The following is a 25,436-nucleotide window of genomic DNA, read 5'->3' as shown; positions in this document are numbered from 1 at the left end:
TCAGACAGCTTCCTGAGGTAGGCAGGCTAGACTCCAGAGGCCTTTTAAAGGAAGGTGTGGGAGAGATAGCCTGCTGTAGCTTCAGCTGCAGAGCTTGCAGGCAAACCTTGGGCCCTCCAGCCCTGCACACAGTGGAAGATGGGTCTAAAGAAAGGCATTGTCAGTGCAGAGGTTCTTCTCTCCAGTGCTTTAGTTGGCTTTAGGGCAGGGATCATCAGGCTAAGGCCAGCAGGCTGGATCTGGCCGCGCCCTTTCATTTACATACTGTCCAGCTCCATTCAGGCTACAATGGCAAAGTTGAGTAGGTGCACTGAACTGTATGGCCTGCAAAGCCAAATGTACTGACTGGCCCTTCACAAAGGTTGTCAATCACTTCTCTAGAGCACATTAAGTCACTGTAGATACAGGGACTAAAGGACAGGACAATCTAATTAGTGTTGTGAAGAGAAATCAAGCTACTTTTTTCCTACAATGGCAGGAAGTACCTGTGAGGACATCTACTCTCCCTGTGCCTACCCTCTAGAGGTGGGACACACCCAGGAGGTTGCATAGCTGTGTGTTTTGCCACTGAAGTTTCTGACTAGCAGTCTTAGATGCTATCACCCCAGACTAAGCAGAGACCCAGGCTAGTAGCTCCTTCCTGTAGGTAAGGGATTAATCTCACACAAAAGAATCTTTCTGGGCTGCTGCCCACACTAGACCTGTACAATGGAATTCCAGGAAACTACCTTCAAAAAATTCTAGCCAATCTGTTCGGCTTTTTTTGGCTTCCAGTAAATTTTCTTCAGCTGAAAAAAAAAAAAACCTGAAAAACAAAACAAAACCTGGGAAGAAAGGGTCTGCCAAAGGGAATTCATTCTAATGAAAAGTGATATGCAAAGGCCTATTCCATCCGTGGTCTCCAACGAGCAGGCCTGAAAACTACGCCTATTGGGAACAGGAGAAAGGAGAGGCAGTCCTCAGAAGAACGGTTGGGGCTATTAGGCTATTTCTTCATTTCAGAATTCAGAAGGGGCAATGACCATGGTCTAGGCCTTTGTTAAAAATCCTATTGCAACACAGAGACTCAGGCTCAACTAGCATGATTGTATTTATTCTTACAAACTTACAGAGCTATAGAAGCCTAAGCCAAGAGTTCTGTAGAGTAAACACCATACAGTACCACTCCCATCTGTGAGGTAAGCCTGAATACCTCCCTGTCTGCTCAGAGTGCTGTCACCTGGAACACACCCAGCACTTTTAATTAAGGCAGTCTGGTTCTAGACACCTTGGTGCCTTTATTCGTGACATTTGTGGCTTCTAGCCCCAAGCAATCGACCATTTCTACCCTTCCTTGCTGTACAATGTTCCTGCAACTTTTCCTACGAAGGTAATGCCTTCCACACAGGGTCAACCAGCTCTGAAACATTCCGGGGGAGAGGTGTGGCCAAATACACCAGTGTGGCTTTATGACAGCAACCACCGGAGGGCCTGGTTCTTGGGGTCCTGCTGCCATCCTCACCCCCAGCAGCTGTCAAACACTCAGGCTACTCTGTCCTAACCAAATGAAGCAACAGACTGCGCAAGTTCCCAAGTTGGGGCCACACCTCAATCCTGACTACCCTACCCCTTAGGCTGGGAACCCTGTCCACTTCCATTCAGTCCCATTTGGTTTTAGGTAAGGCCAAAAAAAAAAGAACCACTAAAAAATTAAATTCCAGAGAGAGGTCTGGTATAGCAAGAGATGCTATCTACTGGGGGTCACGGGAGATGATGCTGGCCTTTTGGTGTTTTCATACTGGGGACTGAAAGGCTGTATTGAACCCAGAGGTTTACTGTAAAGCCCAATCCTGAGTATCCACTGTGAGGCCCATGCTGTGGTCAGAGGAATCTGGATGCAACAGAATGGCTTTCCCTAGGGTGAAGGGAGGCCCTGTGCAAAGGCAAGATTATTTCCTCGGGGTGTGTGTGTGTGTGTGTGTGAGCTTTCACAGGTCCCTCCTCCTCATCCTGTCTGTGAGCCTCTGTCTCTGTCAAAGCCCACATATCTGCACCAGTATACTTTTCACCCATTGCTGCTACTCAAGTGTAAAAAGTTAAATAGGGGAATTCCCTGGCGGTCCAGTGGTTAGGACTCCACGCTTCCACTGCAGGGGCCTGGGTTTCATCCCTCACTGGACAGGGAACCAACACTGCCACAAGCCGCAGTGCGGCGGGGGTGGGGGAAAAGATAAAGTTAAACAAATGGGAAGGCACCTAACTACTCCTGCAGCTCCCTCTGCTGGTAAGCAAAAAGTGCAGGCTTCTGGGGCGAGCTCCGGAACCTTCACCCAATCTTACTTAGCTCAAGGACTGGGTGAAGATACTAAGACCAAGGGGAAAAAAAAAAAAAAAAAAGACCAAGGGGAAGAATGGCAGTCAAGGAAAGACAAATTTTGTCTACACAGTAGAGCAGTTTTTCTCTAAGGATGGACGGACCAAGTTACTAAGCTCACCCAGACAGTTGGACCAGATGGGAATGCTGTGCTTCCAGGGATTCTGGAAGCCTTGATCAGGTTGTGCCATTAAGCAACCTGCTGTACAGTTAAGCAGGAACAACTGGAAGAGGGCCTTCAAAGGGCCCTGCTTTATGTTCTCTTGAAGGTCAAATAGGTAACCCATCTTGGAGCTAGGAAGAGGAGGAGAGCATATGGAATTTCTTGAACTGCATTGGTCCCAAATAGTTAAATTCTTTTTCAAAGACTCCCAGCTGCAAGCCATAAAGTGCTGTTCTCTGCCTCCACACAACATATCCAGCACAACCTGGGCGCAGGAGCTCTCCTTTCCCCTCCATACGGCATGGTGACAAAGATGTCTGCAAGTTTTTCCCTTAGCCAACTTTGTCACTCACCGTAAGAACCAGAATTCCTCTGTTCCTTCCCTTATTAAAGTGGTTTCTCCAACCATTCCAACAGCAGAGGAAAACTGCAGAATTCCACCTATCCCCTGTGGCCCAGATGGGGGCCTCTGGCCTGAGAAGCACCAGGTATGGGGTAACTGCGGTCACTGACTTTCCCAGAGGGTCAGTGTCTCCAGTGATTCTGGGGTTGACAGCAGTTCCCACTGCACTCTGTGACCGATGAAGGGCCAACAGGACTCTGCAGTCATGGTGAGCAGGGCCCATCTTAGGGGGTTATGTCTACTGGAGGGTACAGGAGGAAGCATCCCTAAGACAGCACCAGCAGCAGGAGCATGTGGAGGAGGTCACAGGCTTGGGGGGAATGAGGTCCAAGTCCTCATCATCTGGAATCTCATCCAGGTGGTACCCATCCTGGAGCAGCTGCCGGCTCACATCCTGGTTCACCTGCTAAGAGCAGGAGAGGAGAGAACTATAAGCCAGGCTACAAGGCAGAAATAACTGCTGCCCAAAAGGCAGACCCGCATTTCCTTACTATGCATGCTCCACCCTCAGGCCAAGCCCACACAACCCGGGATTACAGGAAGAAGTGCCTCACCCAGCAGGGAGGGACACCCAGGGGCCTGAGCCAGTACTATCCAGGCTGCATTGTCACTAGCTGCCAGGGAAGCTGCCCTCACTAAAGAATCCTGAGAAAGCTGATATAAATATCAGATTACAGATTATGTTTGAAAGTCAAGACCTGACCATTCCCACTGGGAACCCAGACTGGTCCCTGTGAAGGCTGAAGAATATGGAACAATGATAACAGAATAATCGGGTAGAAGGGTAGAGGAATATGGGTTAGAGTTGAACGGGGTGGGGAATAGCTTATTCTGCACTGCCAGTTAGCCATGTCATCCTCTGATACCAACAGAGCTCATTCCTCGCAAAGTGGCACCTGTCAGCCCGGCTTCACCAATTCCACTGAGCAGAAGGAAAAAGAGACTGCAGAGTGTAGGACTTTCTCTGGTTCTTGGCTAATTTTTCTTTTCTTTTTTTTAACAATCTTAGGCACCCAGAGGTTCAAGGAGGATACAATTTTCAAACTGACATTCTCTGTATTCTCTGGCAGAAACTCAGGGGGCGGCCAAGGGTTTCCAGGAGAATAAGGAAGAAATATCAGTGGTACAGTCAGGTCCCCAGCACTTCATCTCTGTCAAAGGCAGTAAGCTGCACGTGCCAGAACTTTACGTCCCCGTGTTTCTGTCTGGGCCAGTGACTCTGGAAACTGTCCAAAAGGCCAGCCCAGGAGTATCTATCTCTGTCTCAGTTCCCATAGATGGAACAACTGAAGGAACAGAAGTCGGCCTGGAAGAAAGCAAGCTTGGTGGAGGATGGCCAGGGGAGGGACAGAAATGCTAACCTCAGATATATCAAAGACAATCAAAAGAAGGGAGACTAGAATTACTGTGTGGTGCTGGAGGCAGGACTAGGACCACTAAGTCCAAGCTGCAGGAGACACTGCCAATTAACAAGGAAGACTTCTCTACGAGCTACCTGAATTGTGTGTGCCGGTGGGGGAAGACAGGCAGCAAGGTTTCTTGAAGGTAGTACTCACTACTCACTACCCAATTACAAGAAGCATTCAAACAAGCAGAGGATGGTAAACACTTAGCTGGGATTTATCAAGAGGATTCCTTTTCTAAGTGGTGGCCTGGATTAGAAGACTAGTGAAGTCATTTCCATCCCTAAGGGTCTATGGTCTCCTGGACTTTCAACAGCACTCCTCAGACACCTAAACTTCTGCTGGAGGAAGAGGGCAGAGTAGAAGATTGGAGAACAGACTGGAAGTCTAGCACAGTGCCATGCATACAGCAGGAACCAGACAAGCATTTGGCAGCGGCAGTGACACTGCCTGCAGCCTGGCCCCACCACAGAAAGGTGCTCTGGACTTGCCTCTGCAGAGGAATACCCGGAGGAGTATCTGGATTCCAGCTCCCCATCACTAGGAGAAAAGGAAGACAGTCAGTTCGGGGAGATGCCCGTGGAGCACAGCTACAAATGGCAAGGTGCACAGCATGCAAAGGAGTCTGGAGGACTTGTGAAGCAAAGACCACACACCATAGAACTCAAACCCATAATCTGCCATGAGTATAAATGGCTCCTTCCATTGGCTCCAGCAGGGACAGGGTCACTGTCACTAACAGTGCAGACATAATAGGGCAGGATGATTCCCCCAGACAAGGTTGGTGCTTCAGATCCAAGAGCAGCAAGATCACCTATGAGTCCTCTAAGCAAGCCATCCTGGGAAGAGATAGTGCTCTGAAGCAGCAGCCCTGGAACATGCACAAAAGGTCTTGGAAGAGACAGGGAATAAGCGAAGCAAGTGATCTGAAATTTTATCCAAGTCTCTCCCCAAGGGGTATTTTCAAGGAGGGCACTCACCTGTCAGAGTCGAGGGACACCAGGTTTTCATCTGGACTCTGACTAAGAGCAGTATAGCCCTTGTTAAACTTCACTGACCTAGGGGAGATGGGGGGACAGACCAAGCATAGATGAAACGCCAGCATTTCACAGGGAAAGCCAGAGTCCTCGCCCTTATGGAAAAAAAAAAAAAACTGCACTACTCCTGACTTGCCTTCTGTCTGGACAGCCACCACTGCCTGCCATGTATCTGGGCACAGCTCCTCAGAATGTGCACTTCCCCACACCACTCCCCCTGCTGCTCCTGAGCAAAAGCACACCTCTTTCATGAATCAGGAAAAGCCCCATCTCCCCACCTTATTTAACCAGAGAACAGAAAATCCAAAGTCCTTAGACAAATTCCTTCACCTGCTTTAGCTCTTCTTTGTAAAAGAGGCCCTGGATAAGGTCCCATACAGCCCTCAGAGTTTACCGTCTGTTAAGAAGAAAATACAGCCCTGGCTGTTTCCACACTGCTCTCCATCCTCACTTCTGGGGATCCCAGCCACTATGCTCCCCCCTAATTTAGACAGTGAATGATCCTAGGCACTGACGAAAACTCTTATTCCAAAGCTTCTTCCCTGACGTCATCACATCCTGGAAGGGAAAGACAAGGTCGTTCCTCTTCCCGTTTTAAAACAGTGAACCGGACAGGTTGGCCTTAGGGGCATCACTAGCTGGGCCTTAAGCGTGGGTACTCTGTCTCCCAGACTACACTAAGGCCTTCTCTGGAAACGCTTGCACAGAGGAGGAGGCGCCTGCTGAGACCTTTTCCCTGAAGAGTCGGGGCGGTTCGGCGCGGCCCCCAGCATGCCTTTTCTCCGCAGAACTGCCTTAGCCAGGTCCCGGTGCTTCTCTGGAAGTCAAAGGGACCGGGTCAGCGGGGTGTTCCCCACTCCGCCGTGCCTCCCAAACGCCAGGAGCCCGCTCTCCGAACAGACTTCCGGGTGCGGGAGCGGGCTGTAGGAGCCCCTCCGGGGTCGACCCAGCGGCGCTCCGGAGCCCGCCCGGGACGCGGCAGCCCGCCCAAGCAGAGACCCCTCATCGGGCCGCACTCACGCAGCTTGGCCTGACTGGAAGGCGCGCGCGCCACCATGTACGGCCCCCGCTTCTCCACAGCCGCTGGGGTCCGCTTCCCCAGCCAGGGGACTCCAATGCCGCTTCGCTCGGTGGGCGGCCCTGCAGCTCCGGTCCCGCTGGGCCGGGGCGCCGGGAGAGACGCCCTCGCCGCAGGATCGCTGGGCTCCGCGGTCGCCATCGCCTGGCCACGCCCCGCCGAGTCGCGGAGCCCCGCCTCCTGACTAACGAGCTGTCAGCCTGGAGAGAGGCGGTTCCTCTTCAAGCAAGATGGCGGCGCGCAGGTGAGGGCCGTAAGCGCCCGAGCTTTCTGGTCGCGCCTGCTGCAGGGTTGGCTCAACGGTTCCGCCCTTCCGGGGGCTAGATTGTTTCAGTCCCTCCTTTCTAGCACCCTGCGGTGCTCGTAGTCGGCCTGACCCTGGGGGTGTCAAGCCAAGTTATGTCTCTAGTCGAAATTAAATATCGATATTTCCGGGGGGCTGCGGGTGCGCGCCCTCAGACTCAGAGCCCGTTAGACCCTGGCGCGCACGCGCTCCCCGCAATGTTTCCGCACAGGTCCTCTCGCCACAGCTGGAGCTCCCCAAGGGCGGACCTGGGAGAGGCTGGATTGAACCGAAAAGAGCGGTATGACAAAGGGAGGTATTAACTCCTGTCTCTACAAAAGGAAACAGGCTAGAGAGAAAGGTTCAAGGACCTTGTGGAGGTCGCACAAACTAGAGGCAGTGCCTTGGTAACGCCAAACCTTCGTTATTTCCAACACCACGCTGTGCCCGAGACCTTGGATGAGACCTGACATTCTCTAGGCCTCAGTTTCCACATTTTAAAATGAAACCAACGTCACTACCTGTCTTACAGTGATAAACAAGGACAAAATAGTACTTGGAAAGAAGAGCAAAAGTGCGCTGTGTTTGGGACTTCCCTAGTGGTGCAGTGGTTAAGACTCCACGCTCCCAATGCAAGGGACCCGGGTTCCATCCCTGGTCAGGGAACTAGATCCCCCATGCATGACAGGCAACTAAAGATCCCACGGGTAGCAACGACGATCCGGCGCAGACAAATAATAACTAAATATTAAGAAAGAAAGTGTGCTGTGTTTGTGTGCGTCGGGGCATGGAGCTGTCATGGCTCTTGACGTTTCTGGACCCCAAGGGATGTGCTTGTGGCTGGCTGGAAAGTAGCTCCAGATCCTTGTAGTAGTTGCCAAATCTCAAAAGGCTGTCCCAAGGTGAATTTATTACCTTCCACAGGGTAAGTCAACAGTGTGCAACTTATGAACCCCCAGGGCCACCCAGAGAGTTGAGCAGGAGTATGCCGCAGACAGGATAAGAGGAAAGGACTAAATTTTTTTAAAAATCAGAAGCGCAAAGGAATGCTATTTGGGTAGATTCCACCGCTGTTTTTGACCTCCAGACAGCAATTTCATGTGGCTCAACTTAATATTTAATCCTCCTGACCTCCCAATGAAGCACTGTTACTTCCATTAAGCAAATGAGGCTTAGATTTGGTCAAATTCACCAGTTAAGTGGTAAACCTGGAATTTGTTATTTAGGATGTTTTTATATATTTTATTTTTTTATACAGCAGGTTCTTATTAGTTATCCATTTTATACATATTAGTGTATATGTCAATCCCAATCTCCCAATTCATCACATCTGCATCTATTGAGATGATCATACAGTTTTCATCCATTTATTTTGTTAATGTGATGATCATTAAGTCCCCTACATACAACCAAGTTCTGTTCTGAGAACGCGTTTGTAAGTCCAATTTGTTCATAAGTCCAACAAAGTTAGCCTAGGTAGCCAACTAACACAATTGGCTATATAGTACTGTACTGTAATAGGTTTATAGTATTTTTCACACAAACAATACATAAAAAACAAACACAAATATAAAGAAAACATTTTAAATCTTACAAGTAAGCACCTTGAAAAGTATGCCGGACACGTGAACTAACTCAAGTGATTGGACATACGAACACACGTTCACACCTTTGAAAGTTCACAACTTGAAGGTTCGTATGTAGGGGACTTACTGTATCATGTTGATTGACTTGTGGATATTGAACCATCCTTGCATTCCTGGAATAAATTCCACTTGATAATGTTGTATGATACTTTAAATATATTGTTGAATTCTGTTTCCTACTATTTTGTTGAGGATATTTGCATCTGTGTTCATCAGGGGTGAATTTTTTATCCTGCTACTTCTGAGCTTCTCTTTTCCCATTTCACCAGGTTTCAGATTTTACCTTTTGACTTTTCCTATTACTGGTAGAGCACAGATAACTGACAAATGGAGCCTATGAATCTGCGGGTCTTTCTGGGTTTCCAGGTCACCAGCCCCACCTTAATCCCCACCTTAATTCATGTCATCTCCCTCTAGGGAAGAGATATTTCCCGATCCTCATAGCATCCTCATATGGTACTGTCATACCTACTTCACATATATATAAGGAGTGACAGTCACAGGGATTAATTGATTTGCCGAAGGCCACAAAGTTGTATAGGTAAGAGTTGAATCCTTATCTGCCTCAAAGGCCTGACCTCTTTTTATACCTGTCAGGTGTGTCTTTAATGTTATGGACTGAATTGTGCCCCCACCCACCCAAATTCATATGTTGAAGCCCTAATCCCCAATGTGCCTTTATTCAGAGCTAAAGCCTTTAAGGGGGTGATTAAGGTTAAATGAGGTTATAAGGGTGGAGCTGTAATCCAATAGGATTGATGTCCTTTTAAGAAAAGAGACACCAGGGAATTCCCTGGCGGTCCAGTGGTTAGGACTCTGCACTTCCACTGAAGGGGACATGGTTCAATCCCTGGTCAGGGAACTACAATCCTGCATGCCATGCAGTGTGGCCAAAAAAAGAGACACCAAAGATGTGTGCACACAGAGAAAAAGGCCTTGTGAGGACACAGAGAAGGCAGCTCTCTGCAAGCAAGGCAGACAGTCTTATCAGAAACCAACCCTGCTGGCACCTTGATCTTGGACTTCCAGCCTCCAGAATTGTGAGAAATAAATTTTTTTGTGTTTTTTTTTTTTCTTTTTTTTGGCCGCACAGCTTGCGGGATCTGTTTCCCAACCAGGGATGGAACCTGGGCCACGGCAGTGAAAGTGCCAAATCCTAACCACTAGACCATCAGGGAACTCCTAAATTTCTGTTCTTTAAGCCTGTGGTATTGTTATGGCAGCCCTAGTACACTAATACAAATGACATTCTCCAAATTTTCAGAATTTACTTCCAGAGCTTAATACTTGCTCTAACATGATACTTTTAGAATTAAAATGCTGGGTAGAACGCTAATCATAAATAAAAGCATGACCACAGCTGTGGTGAGCCAAGGCTACCACAGAATCACATCACTTTTTTTTTTTAACATCTTTATTGGAGTATAATTGCTTTACAATGGTGTGTTAGTTTCTGCTGTATCACAAAGTGAATCAGCTATATGTATACATATATCCCCATATCTCCTCCCTCTTGCGTCTCCCTCCCACCCTCCCTACCCCACCCCTCTAGGTGGTCACAAAGCACCAAGCTGATCTCCCTGTGCTATGTGGCTGCTTCCCACTAGCTCTCTATTTTACATTTGTTGGTATAGATAAGTCCATGCCACTCTCTCATTTCGTCCCAGCTTATCCTCCCCCCTCCCACTTTTCTTTGTTTTGAACAAACCTCCCCAACGTAGGAAAATTATGCAAAATTGGGCCAAATGAACTTGCCTTTGCAAAACATGGAAGATGGACTCCATGTGCTGCTAAGGACAAGTGCCCTGGCATCTGTACAAACAGGAGAAACTGCATTGGCAGCTAGCAAAGCTTAGGAAAGAATGGCTAGGCTTAAACCATTTTCCTAAGCACCATGATTATAAAAATGATTATAATGAATAAGACCTAATCTTATTAATCTTTCATTCTCATTATAAGCCTGCAAAGTAGCTCCCATTTTCAGATCATAAAACAGAAGCACAGGAAGGTTGGCTAACTTATCCATAGTCATATAACTGCTATATAGAATGGTATTTGAACATAGGTCTAAATACAAACCATTTTCTCACCCTATTTCTACATTGCGTTGCCTTCCGTTGGTTGATGGGTAGATGTAAAAAAAAAAAAAAAATGCTGAACATACTCACATCATGTCCCTCTTGAGGCGATATAATTGGAATTTCACATCATCTGTGTAGTACTGTAGTACCCCCTTACCCATGCAGGATACATTCCAGGACCCCCAGTGGATGCCTGAAACTGGGGATAGTACAGAACGAACCCTGTAAAGACTGTTTTTTCCTATACATACCTATGATAAAGTTTAATTTATAAATTAGGCACAGTAAGAGATTAACAATAACTAATAAAAATGTAGTGTAATAAAAGTTACGTGAATGTGGTCTCTCTCTCCCTCAGAATATCTTATTGTATGAATTTAATGTCTTTCCATCTTAACTAAGCGCTTATCTCACTGTGGCTGTAACTTTTGCAGTTCAAGGTTCAACAGCAAAACTAGCACAAATTTTTTTCCTTCTTCACGATAAAACAGACTGGAGTTGTTCTTAGACCATAGCACCCTCAGCATAGGACTTTTTTTTTCTTTCCTTATAAAGTCAGGAACTTTCACCTTTTCACTTAAAGGAAGCACTTTTCAGGTTCTTTTTAGCACATGCAAATTGCCAGCATTACTACTCTTGCACTTTGGGGATATTATTGAGTAAAGTTATTTGAACACAAGCACTGTGATATCATGATAGTCAACCTGATAACTAAGACAGCTACTAAGTGACTAATGGGATGGATGGGATGGAGAGGGAAAGCGAAAGATTTCATTATGCTACTCAGAACGGTGCTCAATTTAAAACATGTTTATTTCTGGAATCTTCCATTTAATATTTTTGTACCTCAGTTTACTACGGGTAACAAATTGCAGAAAGCAAAACTGCAGATAAGGGAGGGGACTACTATATCCTTGCCAGAAACGTTTAACTGGATTTTAATATGAGGAAACAATCAGGAAGATGCACATGCAGGACATTCTACACCACTGGCCTGGCCTCTTCAGAAAAATCAATTGTATATATTTTATGCTGAACTTCTTGAAGCATGTTAATGGTACTGTGGTTATTTAGGAGGAAAAGGCCTCTCTCTTAAATGTTGCTTAAGTATTTAGGGGTAGGGGCTTCCCTGGTGGCACAATGGTTAAGAATCCGCCTGCCAATGCAGGGGACACGGGTTTAAGCCCTGGTCCGGGAAGATCCCACGTGCTGTGGAGCAACTAAGTTCGTGTGCCACAACTACTGAGCCTGTGCTCTAGGGCCCATGAGCCACAACTACTGAGCCCACGTGCCACAACTACTGAAGCCCACATGCCTAGAGCCCACGCTCTGCAACGAGAAGCCACCACAATGAGAAGCCTGCGCATCCCAACGAAGAGTAGCCCCCACTCGCCACAACTACAGAAAAGCCCAAGTGCAGCAACGAAGACCTGACACAGACAAAAATAAATAAATAAAATAAATTTATTTTAAAAAAAGTATTTAGGGGGCTTCCCTGGTGGCGCAGTGGTTGAGAGTCCGCCTGCCGATGCAGGGGACACGGGTTCGTGTCCCGGTCTGGGAGGATCCCACATGCCGCGGAGCGGCTGGGCCCGTGAGCCATGGCCGCTGAGCCTGCGCGTCCGGAGCCTGTGCTCCGCAACGGGAGAGGCCACAACAGTTAGAGGCCTGCGTACCGCAAAAAAAAAAAGTATTTAGGGGTAAAGTGTCACGTCTGGAACTCACTTTCAACTGATTGAGGGAAAAAAGTGTGTGTATATACTAGAACGAAACAAATGTAGCAAACCATTAATCGGTTTGAAATTTTTCAAAACAGAGTAGGGAAAGAAAAAGCTAGAGACCCCATTCTGTTAGGGTAGAAGCCCTACCCATCATCAAGCTATGACTGTTCTAGCTCTACCTAAAAGTAGACCATATTGTTAGTTTCACATCCCTACTTCTTAAAAAGGGGGAAAGGGGGACGTTGTGGTAGGGAATTAGCATTTTATAAAACGTCATTTGTGTTAAATCTTACCAAAACGGATTTTTTTTTCCTTTTTTTTGGCCACATCACGTGGCATGCACGATCTTATTTCCCCGACCAGGAATCGAACCCATGCCCCCTGCAGTGGAAGCACGAAGTCTAAACCACTGGACCCCCAGGGAAGTCCCCGAAAACTGATTTTACTAACATTTCCTTACATGGCTTTAGGAGAGAAGACATCTAAATTTCAACTTACTATTAATCCAATTCGCCTGAGGCTGCAGTCTGAACTGGCTGTATTATAAGTCACTCAAACCTAAAACCTCTTTATCCAGCAGCTGGTTTCTACTATTACGGGGCTTCTAAAGTAAGACAGGATTTGTGTATTTTATTCTCTCAAGTAAACTTGGACTTCCCTGGTGGCGCAGTGGTTAAGAATCCGCCCGCCAACGCGGGGGTCACGGGTTTGAGCCCTGGTCCAGGAAGATCCCACATGCTGCAGAGCAACTAAGCCCGTGCGCCAGAGCCCTCGAGCCACAACTACTGAGCCTGCGTGCTGCAACTACTGAAGTCCGTGCGCCTAGAGCCTGCGCTCCACAGCAATAAGAAGCCTGCGCACCGCAATGAAGAGTAGCCCCCGCTGGCCGCAACTAGACAGAAAGCCTGCATGCAGCAACAAAGACCCAATGCAGCCAAAAATAAATAAATAAAATTACTTTAAAAAAAAAAACCAAACCTCATTTACTCAGTTCTTTAAGCAGAAAGCCTCCAAATCTACCCCAGCAAAGTCTTCGATGTCCAAGGCTAATACTGTACTGCGAGGGAAGAACATGTAGGGAAAAAAAGAGGCACTAAGGGGCTGGCTATTATCAGCACATCCTCAAGACTATCTTAATGACCACTTTAAAACTTTATTTCACCCGTTTTTGGGAAGGTATACAATTTGATCTATCCCCAAGGACATCCAATCCCCTAAGTCCAGGGTACTTGCTGGCCTGTCAGCAAGAAAATTCTATATAAATGACTTTTAATTTTTAGCTAATTTACCAGCCAGTGCACCCAAATATGTTTATGCAGCTGACTTTCATGTTGGGTGGTTTCCAGAGAATTGAAGCAGTTCTCTCAGCATATAACACGGAAACCAATGAAACCAACGACCCTATAATAGTTCTTTTTTTTTGCTTTTCAATGCAAACACATGAAACAATACCTAATTTCAGTTCAAACTCATTTCCCTTTTATTAAAGTCCAAGTTTCATTACATGGTTTGGTACTCAACAAAGGAAAACTTGTTCAAATAAGGTAATATGTTTTCATCAGTATTTCCAGGTGATTGTTTACAATCAAGTAGCATTATCAATAAATCCTTAGGAAGCCCATCTGTAAGAGAAAACATGAAAAATTAGCTAGGAAATAAAGAAAAGGTAGAAATCTTACTAAAAATAACCTTTAGAGCAACAGCCCAAGAAAATCACTGTCTCTGTGTAGTCTCTTCTGCTCTTACTTAATCCTGCCTGCAATCAACACACCAGGTACCGCTTAGTTTTCTGTTGTCATACGCCCGGTAATTATTGGGGTAGTCTTCTTTTCCAATCAGAAAAGTGTTGGGGAGTTGCCCTCTTAAAAAAATGTTAAGTAGAAGAGTACAGTGTTACTGCTGCTACAAAATATCCTACATAACAAAAATCTTCTGGACTCCTTGGAATAATACTTGATAAATGAAAGCCTTTCCACGTTTTACAAAGATGTGCTATCTGGCTCCAGGGAGGAGGAGGAGGTGGTAGTGGCATAGGGGTGGACAAAGATAAAATTAAGACTCCTGCTCCAAAGCAAGCTGTGAAAAGAGACCTCAAAATTGGATTACAAAACCTCAGGCAGGGCTTCCCTGGTGGCGCTGTGGTTGAGAGTCTGCCTACCGATGCAGGGGACATGGGTTTGAGCCCTGGTCTGGGAAGATCCCACATGCCGCGGAGCAACTAAGCCCGTGAGCCACAACTACTGAGCCTGCGCATCTGGAGCCTGTGCTCCGCAGCAAGAGAGGCCGCGATAGTGAGAGGCCCGCGCACAGCGATGAAGAGCGGCCCCCGCTTGCCACAACTAGAGAAAGCCCTCGCACAGAAACGAAGACCCAACACAGCCAAAAATAAATTAAAAAAAAAAAAAAAAAGCTCCTTTAAAAAAACAAAAACAAAACCTCAGGCATTTTCTGCTCACTTTGTCAGCAGGAAGATTAAATACAGGGATTCTTTTTGACTTCTAAGAGTTTTTAAAAATTTAATTTAATTATTTATTGGCTGCGTTGCCTTTGTTTTTTTTTGTTAGATTCCATATATATGTGTTAGCATACGGTATTTGTTTTTCTCTTTCTGACTTACTTCACTCTGTATGACAGACTCTAGGTCCATCCACCTCACTACAAATAACTCAATTTCGTTTCTTTTTATGGCTGAGTAATATTCCATTGTATACAGGTGCCACATCTTCATCCATTTGTGTTGGGTCTTTGTTGCTGTGCATGGGCTTTCTCTAGCTGCAGCAAGCAGGGGCCACTCTTCATTATGGTGCAGACTTCTCTCTGTGGTGGCTTCCCTTGTTGCAGAGCATGGGCTCTAGGTGAGCGGGCTTCAGTAGTTGTGGCTCCCGGGCGCTAGAGCGCAGGGTCATTAGTTGTGGCGCGTGGGCTTAGCCGCTCAGCGGCATGTAGGATCTTCCCAGAGCAGAGCTTGAGCCCAGGTTCTCTGCATTGGCAGGCAGATTGTTGACCACTGCGCCACCAGGGAAGTCCCCTAAGATAGGCTTCTTGAAATTTGCCATTTCCCTCAAAATAGAAAACAAGCCAATAGAAGATGTTTCTCAGAAAAGCCAGCCACTAATGTGAGCAAACTCGATTTGAACATATTACTGTAAATTTACTTTGAAGAGTGATCTCATATTTAGCATGGACAACCTCTAAATGCAAAAGGTTGAGGGGATGCTGTTCAGAGAATAGTCTAACTTTTAGAGGAATTTCAGTCCCTTCCTGTTTTGGAGATACATAAAATATGCCAGTAAGTTGTGCTTTTGTTGACTTTGGATAAAATGGTGAGCGGGCTTCAGTAGTTGTGGCTCGCGGGCTCTAGAGCGCAGGCTCATTAGTTGTGGTGCACGGGCTTAGTTGCTCCACGGCATGTGGGATCTTCCCGAACCAGGGCTCAAACCCATGTCCCCTGCATTGGCAGGTGGATTTTTAATCAGTGCGCCACCAGGGAAGCCTTGATTTTTAAATAAGTGTTTATTAGGTGTGAAATTAGATGTTGACTAATGGTAGCCTAACCTGGCTCTTTATCTTGTGAGGAGTCTGATACTAGCTCTTTAAATAATTTGGGGTCCACTTTTATTAAAACTTTTATAAGATAGTTTAGTTCCATCTTTTAAAAATAAACTTCTTCTTACTCTTAGGAAGCAAATCCTCTACTTAAGCCTCATCACTTACCTCTGAGAAGTAAGAGTATGGCCTTAGTAAATGCCTCAGTACTGCAATGCAAAGGATGTGTGGCATAGTAAAAGCAATGGACTCTGGAGCCAGACTGCCTGGGTTTAAATGTGGGCTCCTCTACTAGTTGTATGACCTTGGACAATGTGCCTCAGTTTCCTCATCAGTAAAATAGTAAAATGGGAATAATTATAATAATAGTAAGTACCTCACAGGACTGTTTGAGGATTAAACGAGTTAATACTTATAAAGCTCATAAAACAGTACCTGACACGTAGTAAGAGTTATATACACTATGTGTGTTTGTTAAATAAAATAAATATATGACTTTTTACTTATATATTTTCTGTTTTACAAAGGATTTTCTGCGTACTGCTCACCACCCAGGCAATCCTGTGGCTCGTTTTATTACCTAATCTGTCTTTCCATAGAGGACAAGGTATCAAATAAGCTTTTATTATCAATGAATATTACTTAACTATCATATTCCAACATGAGCACACAAAAACAGAATCATCAAATCAATAAAACCCTATTAAAAATAAACAGATGTATAAAAGCATGCATGATGAACACCTTCTATGTAGATTATCTTTAGCTGGGGGAGGTTAAAGGGCTGGAATTAGGGAAGAGGTACAGAGAGGGCTTCAACTCTATGTGAAACATGTCATTTCTTGGGGGAGGGGGAAAACTAAAGCACACATGGCAAAAATAATAATATCTCAAAATCTGGGTGTGGTTACACTTATTCCTTATGCTATTCATTATGCTTGAAATATTTTATATAGATTTTAAAATAAGGCTTTTACTTGCCTTTACGCCAGTAAAAGAATAATTATGACAACTAGAAACAACAATTCTAGCTCCTTAAATTAATCGTCATAGGTACTCTCTCAATCTCTAAGCTCATAGCCTCTAAAAAGGCCACGAAAAGGTCTTACTCTGAGAATACTGAAATGCCACTCACTCACCCCTCCCTGGATTCTTTCCTGCCTTTTTCAGGTATGTAGCTTACCCATGGGGTTTACACTTTGTCAAGGCCCAGTTCCTCTGGAGTGGAGATTCCCAGTTCATTTAAAGTTGGTCTAAGTTCCTGGATGACATAGGGGTAGATTTCCTTATGAGGTCCTGCTTTGTCCTGATGGCAAAGAAAACAGTCACATTTAGCTCTGAAAAGCTGTCTCTATTAACAAAATGAACTTGAAAATGCTTTTAATCACATATGCAGAGGCTAGTAGCAGAGAATACAAGTCACCTACTTTTAAGTTAACATATCTGTTCAAAAAAGACAGCAACTTGGGACTTCCCTGGTGGTGCAGTGGTTAAGAATCCGCCTGCTAATGCAGGGGACACACGGGTTTGAGCCCTGGTCCAGGAAGATCCCACATGCTGTGGAGCAACTAAGCCTGTGTGCCACAACAACTGAGGCTGTGCTCTAGAGCCCGCGAGCCACAACTGATGAGCCTGAGTGTCACAACTACTGAAGCCTGTGCGCCTAGAGCCCGTGCTCTGCAACAACAGAAGCCACTGCAATGAGAAGCCCGCGCACCTCGACGAAGAGTAGCCCCCACTCGCTGCAACTAGAGAAAGCCTGCGCGCAGCAACGAAGACCCGACGCAGCCAAAAATAAAAAACAAAACAAAGGTAGGTTTTTAAGACACCTGGAGACTAACTAAGACAACTGCACTAAACCCAAGGGAAAAAACATTTTAAAGCCTTGAGTTATTGGAAAAGAAGGTGGTGATGACAGAATTTTGTGAAGGCAATTAAACATGCCTAGCAGGCAACAGTAATAATTAAATTATCACAGAAAGAAGTTTTTTGATTTGCCTCAATTTGAGACCCTAACTGAATTAACTACTGGTGCTGAATGGATTGATAGCCTACAGAACCCTTAATTATCTTACCCATTTTAGATAAAGTAATATCATTCTTTCCCTCTTACAGACCTTGAATTTCTTTCTTATAGAACACAATGTCTTTTCACGGAGAGCCACACTTAGAGGATACTTATTTCCAAGGCAAGAGAGTTTTGATGAATACTCGCCATAACATACAATCACACCTATATTGTCATAATATTTGTTCCTCAGGGACAAATATTAAAAAAGTCAAATGGACTAAGACAATGCCAAGCTATTACTCTTCTGTCTTTAACAAACTCTAGGTCCCTTAGCTGTATTTGCTAAATTATAAAATTCTTATTTAAAATTCCATGCATTAACTTGTTCATTACAGAAAAATTAGAAACTATAATCAAATAAGAGGGAGGAGAATAAGTATATATCCTCTTACATTTTGATCATTCTCTCTATACTTTTTAATAAAATGCGGTCATACACTGCAAAAATTATTTCATAATTTCTCTCAGTTAATATACTATGAATATCTTTAGTGTTAAACACATTTCTACAACATGAATAATAACCTCTTCTGGGAAGTCCCACCTTAAGAAACCACTAGCAACATTTAATTTCGTATCACAAACAGCACGAAGATAAACTGTACACTCTTAATTATTTCCTTAAGGTAAATTCTCAAATGGGTATCAAGCATAATTTTTAAGTCTCTGAATAAATTCTACTAAACCACCCTCCAAAAAGACTGTAACCGCAATGTACATTCCCTCTAGCTATATAAACTAATTTTAGGTATTTTAACAAACTCAGAAACACAGAATATGCTAATACCTAATCAACAGTCCACCTACTTCCAAAACATTGTTATTTTACTGACCTTAACAACCTCTAGGATGCGGACTGCACTAGCAAAATCATTTAAGCGTCTGCATGCCCGCAAAGCAGCATCAATGATTTTGGGTTCTGGAACCAGATCATAGCCAACAAGGGTGTTCATCCCTGTCAAATTAAAAAGAGGGGTCATATCAACCTGGTATATCCTCACTTAAACTATGAGTTAGTTATCTGTATTTTTATTGAACCACAGACATGTGATCATCTGTTTGAGCCTCTATTCTCTTATCTCTAAATTGAGATTGGGTTCTGGAACCAGATCATAGCCAACAAGGGTGTTCATCCCTGTCAAATTAAAAAGAGGGGTCATATCAACCTGGTATATCCTCACTTAAACTATGAGTTAGTTATCTGTATTTTTATTGAACCATAGACATGTGATCTTGTCTGTTTGAGCCTCTATTCTCTTATCTCTAAATTGAGGTAACTGGGAATTCCCTGGCTAGGGAGGACTGGTTAGCACTCAGCGGGTCCACTGCCAGGGTCCTGGGTTCGATCCCTGGTCAGGGAACTAAGATCCTGTAAGCTGCACGGTGCAGCCAAAACTAAAATATTCTAGATAATGAGATCACAGTGGATCTTCCACAGTGAGTTAGTGAAAAGAACTATGCAGTAGCATGCAGACGGAAGGAAAAAAACCTCAAGAGTTTTCTTAAATGCAAACCCTGTTTTCAAAAGTAGCTGGTTTCTTTTCAAACAAGAGGGCCAAATTCAACTTATATCTTTAACTCTTAGTATGATGTATGTACTTTGATTGCTTTAAAATAGATCTGATTGGAAAATAATCTAAAAACAACCACAGAAATGCTTAAGGAGAGGTAATGAAGCCCAAATGAGGACATTAAGGAGATACAGAGAGCCATTAGCACACAGTCACAAACATTCAACCAGAAAATGACTGGGCATGATTCCTTTTGGCTCAGCACAAAATGATACATCATAAAATTTAAGATTCTCTTAATGGGAATGCAGAACTGCTGTTCTTTTTCTTACTTCTACTCAAGATTATCCAATAAGAATTTCCCCAGCTGTAGCAAAATGGTGTCATTACATTCCTGCAGAAAAGTATGAAGCACTTAGGTTTCTTGCTTTTATTTGTTTTAAAATATTTAAACAAAGGACACCAGTGACTGCAATGCTAGAATACAGTCATAGAGAATGAACTCCTGGTCTGAGATAAACTTCTTACACTTAGAATTAGTTATCTACCAGTCTACTAGCCTGGTTATTATTAATGCTACTTACTTATGTTAAATGTGTACTTACAAATTTAGGATAAACAAGTTCTAGCTTATTCAGATCGGACTCTTATTCAGGGCAAGACAAATCATAACTGAGAATAAAAATAACAAAAATCCCAAACTATTACCAAGAGGGGAAGAGAACCAAATGACTACTTGCGTAAATTATCTAAAAATTACACAACTGTTAAATCTTGCTCACCCCGGCCTATCATTATAGCAGTGATGATTTTGTCCCCAAGGAGACATTTTTATTTGTCACAACTGGGGGTGTGTGAGGGTGTTGGCATCTAGTGTGTAGAAACCAAGGATGCTGCTAAATATCCTACAATGCAAAGGACAGCCCTTGCAACAAAGAACTGTCTGGCCCAAAATGTCAACTGTGCCTCCTTCAAAACCCTGCTTTACAGGAAATACTTACTCTGGAAACTATAAACTTTCCTAATTGCAAGATGCATGACAATCCCCAGTTTGCATGATACATGTTTTCAAAATACAGCTGACCCTTGAACAACATGGGTTTGAACTGTACAGGCCCACTTACACGTGGATTTTTTTCAATAAATACTACAGTGCTACATGATCCGAAGTCGGCTGAATCCGTAGATGGAGAACCTTGGACACAGAACTGTGGATAAAGAGGACCAAGCGTAAAGTTATATGTGGATTTTCTATGTGGGGGTGTGTGTTGGTGTCCCTAACCCCCCAAGTTTTTCAAGGGTTAACTGTAGTTACTTTCAACAAAGTAGTGGAAGACTACACAGCAGTTCATAACTCTATATGAAAATAGACACATATGCCTATGTTCCAATTACCTTTACGCAATTCCCAAGCATCAATATCTGGCCTATTGAAGTATGTCACCCAGCGAGCATCAAACTCCTCATCTGTCTCATGTGACCCATGGGAGTAGCAGCGAATTGACTGGATAGCTATAGGGGAGAGAGAGCAAAAACTTCAATATATAGAAGTAGAACTTGACATATCTTGCCAATACATAAAGTTTTTTTTTTTCTTTTTTTGGTGTGTCTTAAAATACACATAAAATTTACCATCTTAACCATTTCTAAATGTACAGTTCAGTGGTATTAAATACACTCAATGCATGAAGTTTTGAATCAGCTATGTATGTCATGGTAGGAAAATTATTCAGCAGGTCAAATGAAACAAATCTTATGTAGTGATTTGAAAAAAATCTTAAAAATTAAGCACATTAAAGCAAGTAGAACAAAAAGTATTACGTATGTTATGTTCATGCTTTTATCCCACTAATGTATAATGCTGGCATGTAATTGTTAACAGCGGTTATCTTTGGAAGGAAAAACTTTATTTCTTTATACACTTAGTTTTATGATAAGCAATTATTAATTCTTAATTTAAAATAATGTCCATTCTTGGGAATTCCCTGGCGGTCCAGTGCTTAGGACTCTGCGCTTTCACTGTCGAGGGCCCGGGTTCAATCCCTGGTCGGGGAACGAAGATCCCACAAGCCACTCGGTGTGGCCAAAAATAAAATAAAACAATGTCCATTCTAGTTCTTAAGCAAATTTATAAGATACACTTTCTTGATAAATTAAAAAAAAAACTTATGCTCTCCATTAAATTATATCCCAAAATAAATTATACATCCTGACAAAGCAATGGTAATTTAAAAATTGTTTTATCAAACTTCAGCCCCTTCCTTGAAAATTCTAATTTAAAAAGTGACTTACACCAATGGAAAAAAGTTTTACTAGATTTCTAAGAAGTGAGATTTATTAATATAACACTATCAAGAAAATAGGAAACGCTTAGTATTCTGCTCTCAATCAATATACCCCTTCTAGTACCATATGAAAAGCCTTCCCATTTTTAGTTTCTGCCTATCAAATGGACAGTGAATTGGGAGTTAAGAAATCTGAATTCTATCTAAACAGCCTCTGAATGGAGCAGAAGGTGGGAAAAGGCATTTTTACCTTTGGGTTTTAGGAGGCAGCCGAGCCTAGTGGTCAGATGCTTCTAGGCTCTTCACTCTCCCACTGTTTGGCCCTGGTAAAATTAACTCAAGTTTTATATTCCTTATGTATAAAATGAGGATACTACTACCTTAGCAGAGTATGATGATTAAAAATGAAAGCAAGCTAACACTTTGCCCAGGGTTTAGTACCTTGTATGTAGGTACTCAATGAATGGTAGCTTTAAATTAATCCTTATCTAGAAATGTCTTAATTGATCTTCTATTTGTGGAAATTCTAATTTATAGAAATAAAACATTCTTCAAATTGCATTTCTTGTTATATGAATTAGACACGCTTGGTATAATTTCTAGTTATTTTTAAAGGCTTAACATACCAAAAATAACGCTTTAGCCCACTGTTACCAAAAATTTGTAAACTACTTTTTTTAAAAACTAAACTTATTCCTAGCAGAATAAAGTGTAAGTATATAATCGAAGTATAAACTGTTACCAGTTCCTTATCAAGTTAAATACACACCTACCATACCCAGTAATTCCACTTCTAAGTATTTACCCAAGAAAAATGAAGTATATAATTCTCTCCAACCACCCAGAAAAGCATTTCATGATAACAAATTTCTTTTGCTCACTGCTGGGCATGGGCATGGATTTCACTGGATGACCGTGGCTTTGTTTTGTTTTCTAACTATGAAAAAGATGGCTAGCAACTACAAATCCTAGACAGAGAGATCAATGGATCACCTTTGACAATTTGTTCACTTTCCTTCTGAGAGTCCCAAATTACAAACTGGTTGTATTCAAAAACAAAAAAACAAAAACCCTGTATGAGACAAGTATTTAGAATACCAAGCAAGCACTGGGAACACACATAGCTTCCAGGTTGGGAAAAACATACTCTCCCACATGGTTTAAATTATATTCTTAATTCCAGTAATGGGCAGAGCAGGATCTATTCTTGTAGTTATTATGAACATGCTTAACATTTTGATTTTTAGGTAAACTATATAGACATCTTTTCCCTCCCCCACACCACCCCTACTTAAGTACAGCATTTCCACCTAGTTTTGAGGCTTGTATGGTAAATTATTTTGGAAAACAATTACTCAGTGCTTTAATATAAAGTAAAGATTCCAGAGTCGGGAAAAGGAAGCAGCTGTAAAAAATTGGGACATTTCTAGGGCTACAATCTAAAAATCTATTTCTAACACTGCTTTCTGGCATTCGGTTAAGCAATCTTTTTTTAAAAAAGGGTTAACAATATATTTAGAAAAATTAAGGGGCTCATTAATCCCCTTCAATAACTAATCAGCTCAGACAAGGCTCAGAGAATGGACATTTTGGTGGTGGTGATTCTAGGAATAATGGAAAGAAGTGAATAATGTAGAGGATACATGAACAAGCTCAAAGGCAGGGTTGCAGAGGTGTAAGGCTTAAGAGCAGTCATGAACCTTGGGGTCCAAAGGCTGGAAATCTATAAATGTGGGAGTGGTGCAGAAAAGGTTGGAAGGTAATAGAAAGTGCTACTTAAATTTAGCCCTGCACCAAGAAAGGAAAAGCGGAAACTCCTCCCACCTTTTCAGAGCTATCAGGGTAAGGACAGGTGCCAGGATTGTGTAACTTTTAACGGTTGACTAGAGAATCTAACCATTACTCAAAACATTTAATTATGTAACTCAGCAGTTATTGGAAAACAATTCTGTTACAAGTTGGAGACTTCTCCTGGGACCAAATATGGAATTTGGGTTGCTACTTACCTACAGCAAACTTGAGGCCCCTCAGGTAACCCCTCCAGAGCTCTTTCACTTGACCTTGGATAGCCTCATCCAAGAATCTTAGTCCTTTCTGACTTTTAATTGCATAAAACCTCTTCATCTCATATTGATAACAAACCTCACCTATAATATGCAAAAATGAAATGCACTATAAAAAAGCAAATAGGTATTAAGCATTTGTGCCAGGAAAGGTGCTAAGAGTTACATTATCTCAGTTAAACCTCACAACTACTAAATATTATCCCAATTTTACAGATGAGACAACTGAGTCTTAAGGTTTAATTAATAAGTCCTTGGTCACACAGCTAGAAAGTAGCTGACACAAATGTAACCAAGACTGCCTCCTTGTGGCAAATATTTAGGTTTACAGGACAACACCTAAAATAAAGCTTTTTATGAATTATACTAAAGAGGGTGACTAGAGTGCCTAGAAGATAAATCACTATGTCCGAACTTACTAAGAGTTTGAGTTCACATGTTTAAATATGCATGCTTAGGGGCCAAATTTCATAATGTCGCATATACTACCATCATGGACCAAAAGCAAAGTGCAGTTACAATAATTAAAAGTTCCGTGCTGGACACAAAGTTTCCCGGAACACATATAAGGGGAAGGCAAAATAAGAGACAGCAATCAGCAGACCATTTCATACTCCAACAGTCAGGCTTCTAACCGGAAGCCAAAAATAACGCTTCCCCATGTTTGTAGAAGCCAGTATTCCTGGGTCTGTGGTACCCAATTTTCGAAAGAGTAATATTCTTATCATAAGACCTATCAACAGTCAGGCTTTCTTCCAGACCTCAGGAAACAACCACACACGTCGATCTATCGTAAAAATGGAAGAATTAGAACGTGGCACAGCAGTCTCTAAAAAGAACAGAATGGTCTGAGGAAGTGACACACAAAACGCTAACCGAGAAATGTCGGATGAAACGGCTATACTGCGTTCCACACGGGAAGTATAACTCATTCTCGGAAGACGCTGGGGGCGGCGGTGCCGGGGTCCCCGGAGGGACCCCCCCCCCCCGCCCCTACCCTGAGCTCAATGTCACCTTCGCCGAAGCGCTGCAGGCCGGCGGTGGCCACTCCCAGTCAGGTGGCCGCGGGGTCAGCGCCGGGGCAAGGTCACGGCCCGGGGACCGAAGGGGTTCGGTGGGCGCTGGAGGTGCGCTGCGCCCCCTCCTTGGCGCCCACAGCAGGTCCACACTTGACCCGTCCGCGGTGCCCGCACCAGGAAGTCACGCCGAGGGAGGCCCCGGGGGCGCGCCCTCGAGTCCTCCAAAACTCGAGGCGGCGGAGAGAACGGCCAGCGGTCACCAGGTTCGGCCGCCGGCCCGCAGGGCAGGAGCTAGGCCTCTGGGCGAGCCTGCCCTCGCGTGGCAGCGGGGGCCCAGGTCACCGCAAGGACACGCGGGCGCGGACAGTGGCAGGCGGGGGCCTTACCGGCGGCGGGGCCGGGGGCCGGAGTGGGGTGCAGGAGGCCTCGAGGGCTGGTCCGGGCGACTGCGGCTGCTGCTACCGAGCAGCGGCGGATAGCGGCGCCTAGCATGACGGTGATGGCGGCGCGCAGGATAAGGTTGAGGAGAAGCCGGGTGTGAGCTCAAGACCGCTCGCGAGCTCGTGGGGGCCGGACTCACGCACCGACGCACGGCGGGCGGAGCGTGAGGGCCCGCCCACTGCGGCGTTCGCGCCTTGGCGGAAGGGGGCACCACGCGGCCTCGGGCGGGCTACGGCGGCGCGCTCAGGACAATTTATTTCGGCCTCGCTCTCCGCCGACTCGCTGGTCCCATGGACTGCAGCGGCGATCGTGGAGCTAGGATGGAAGGAAGA

General features: G+C 44.2%; 2 protein-coding genes across 4 annotated transcripts; both read right to left on the bottom strand.

The window, feature by feature from the left end:
* Positions 1 to 1,072: 1,072 nt before the first annotated feature.
* On the bottom strand, positions 1,073 to 6,589 carry FAM219B (family with sequence similarity 219 member B). Of its 2 annotated transcripts, none has more exons than XM_024761772.1 (5): positions 6,380 to 6,589; positions 6,089 to 6,176; positions 5,303 to 5,380; positions 4,814 to 4,862; positions 1,073 to 3,325 (listed from the first exon to the last, which is right to left on the bottom strand). In XM_024761772.1, exons 1-5 carry the CDS (start codon positions 6,576 to 6,578, stop codon positions 3,158 to 3,160), a joined length of 582 nt encoding a protein of 193 aa, XP_024617540.1. In that variant the 5' UTR covers positions 6,579 to 6,589; the 3' UTR covers positions 1,073 to 3,157. The 2 variants fall into 2 exon arrangements, with proteins under 2 accessions (XP_024617540.1, XP_024617541.1); XM_024761773.1 differs by having other exon boundaries at positions 1,073 to 3,322.
* Positions 6,590 to 13,624: 7,035 nt separating this feature from the next.
* Positions 13,625 to 25,258, bottom strand: COX5A (cytochrome c oxidase subunit 5A). 2 transcript variants are annotated; one of them, XM_024761795.1, is made up of 6 exons: positions 25,050 to 25,238; positions 23,588 to 23,728; positions 20,692 to 20,808; positions 18,619 to 18,740; positions 16,898 to 17,020; positions 13,625 to 13,790 (listed from the first exon to the last, which is right to left on the bottom strand). In XM_024761795.1, exons 1-5 carry the CDS (start codon positions 25,153 to 25,155, stop codon positions 16,907 to 16,909), a joined length of 600 nt encoding a protein of 199 aa, XP_024617563.1. In that variant the 5' UTR covers positions 25,156 to 25,238; the 3' UTR covers positions 13,625 to 13,790; positions 16,898 to 16,906. The 2 variants fall into 2 exon arrangements, with proteins under 2 accessions (XP_024617563.1, XP_024617564.1); XM_024761796.1 differs by lacking the exon at positions 23,588 to 23,728 and having other exon boundaries at positions 25,050 to 25,258.
* Between the last annotated feature and the right edge of the window lie 178 nt (positions 25,259 to 25,436).

The sequence above is a fragment of the Neophocaena asiaeorientalis genome, unplaced genomic scaffold (genome assembly GCF_003031525.2).
Source record: "Neophocaena asiaeorientalis asiaeorientalis breed wild unplaced genomic scaffold, Neophocaena_asiaeorientalis_V1.1 scaffold54, whole genome shotgun sequence".
NCBI classification, from domain to species: Eukaryota; Metazoa; Chordata; class Mammalia; order Artiodactyla; family Phocoenidae; genus Neophocaena; species Neophocaena asiaeorientalis.
Note: the sequence above shows the minus strand (reverse complement) of the source record. Positions and strands in the feature narration are given on the sequence as shown.

Coding starts and splice junctions, on each gene's coding strand:
- FAM219B (XM_024761772.1), bottom strand. CDS start 6,578: ATGGCGACCGCGGAGCCCAGCGATCCTGCGGCGAGGGCGTCTCTCCCG. Junction 5,381..6,088: donor CCCGACTCTTCAGGGAAAAG/GTCTCAGCAGGC, acceptor CATCTCCCCTAG/GTCAGTGAAGTTTAACAAGG. Junction 3,326..4,813: donor CCGGGTATTCCTCTGCAGAG/GCAAGTCCAGAG, acceptor TCCTGCTCTTAG/CAGGTGAACCAGGATGTGAG.
- COX5A (XM_024761795.1), bottom strand. CDS start 25,155: ATGCTAGGCGCCGCTATCCGCCGCTGCTCGGTAGCAGCAGCCGCAGTC. Junction 23,729..25,049: donor GGCCCCCGGCCCCGCCGCCG/GTAAGGCCCCCG, acceptor TGCATATTATAG/GTGAGGTTTGTTATCAATAT. Junction 17,021..18,618: donor GCATCCTAGAGGTTGTTAAG/GTCAGTAAAATA, acceptor CTTTGCCATCAG/GACAAAGCAGGACCTCATAA.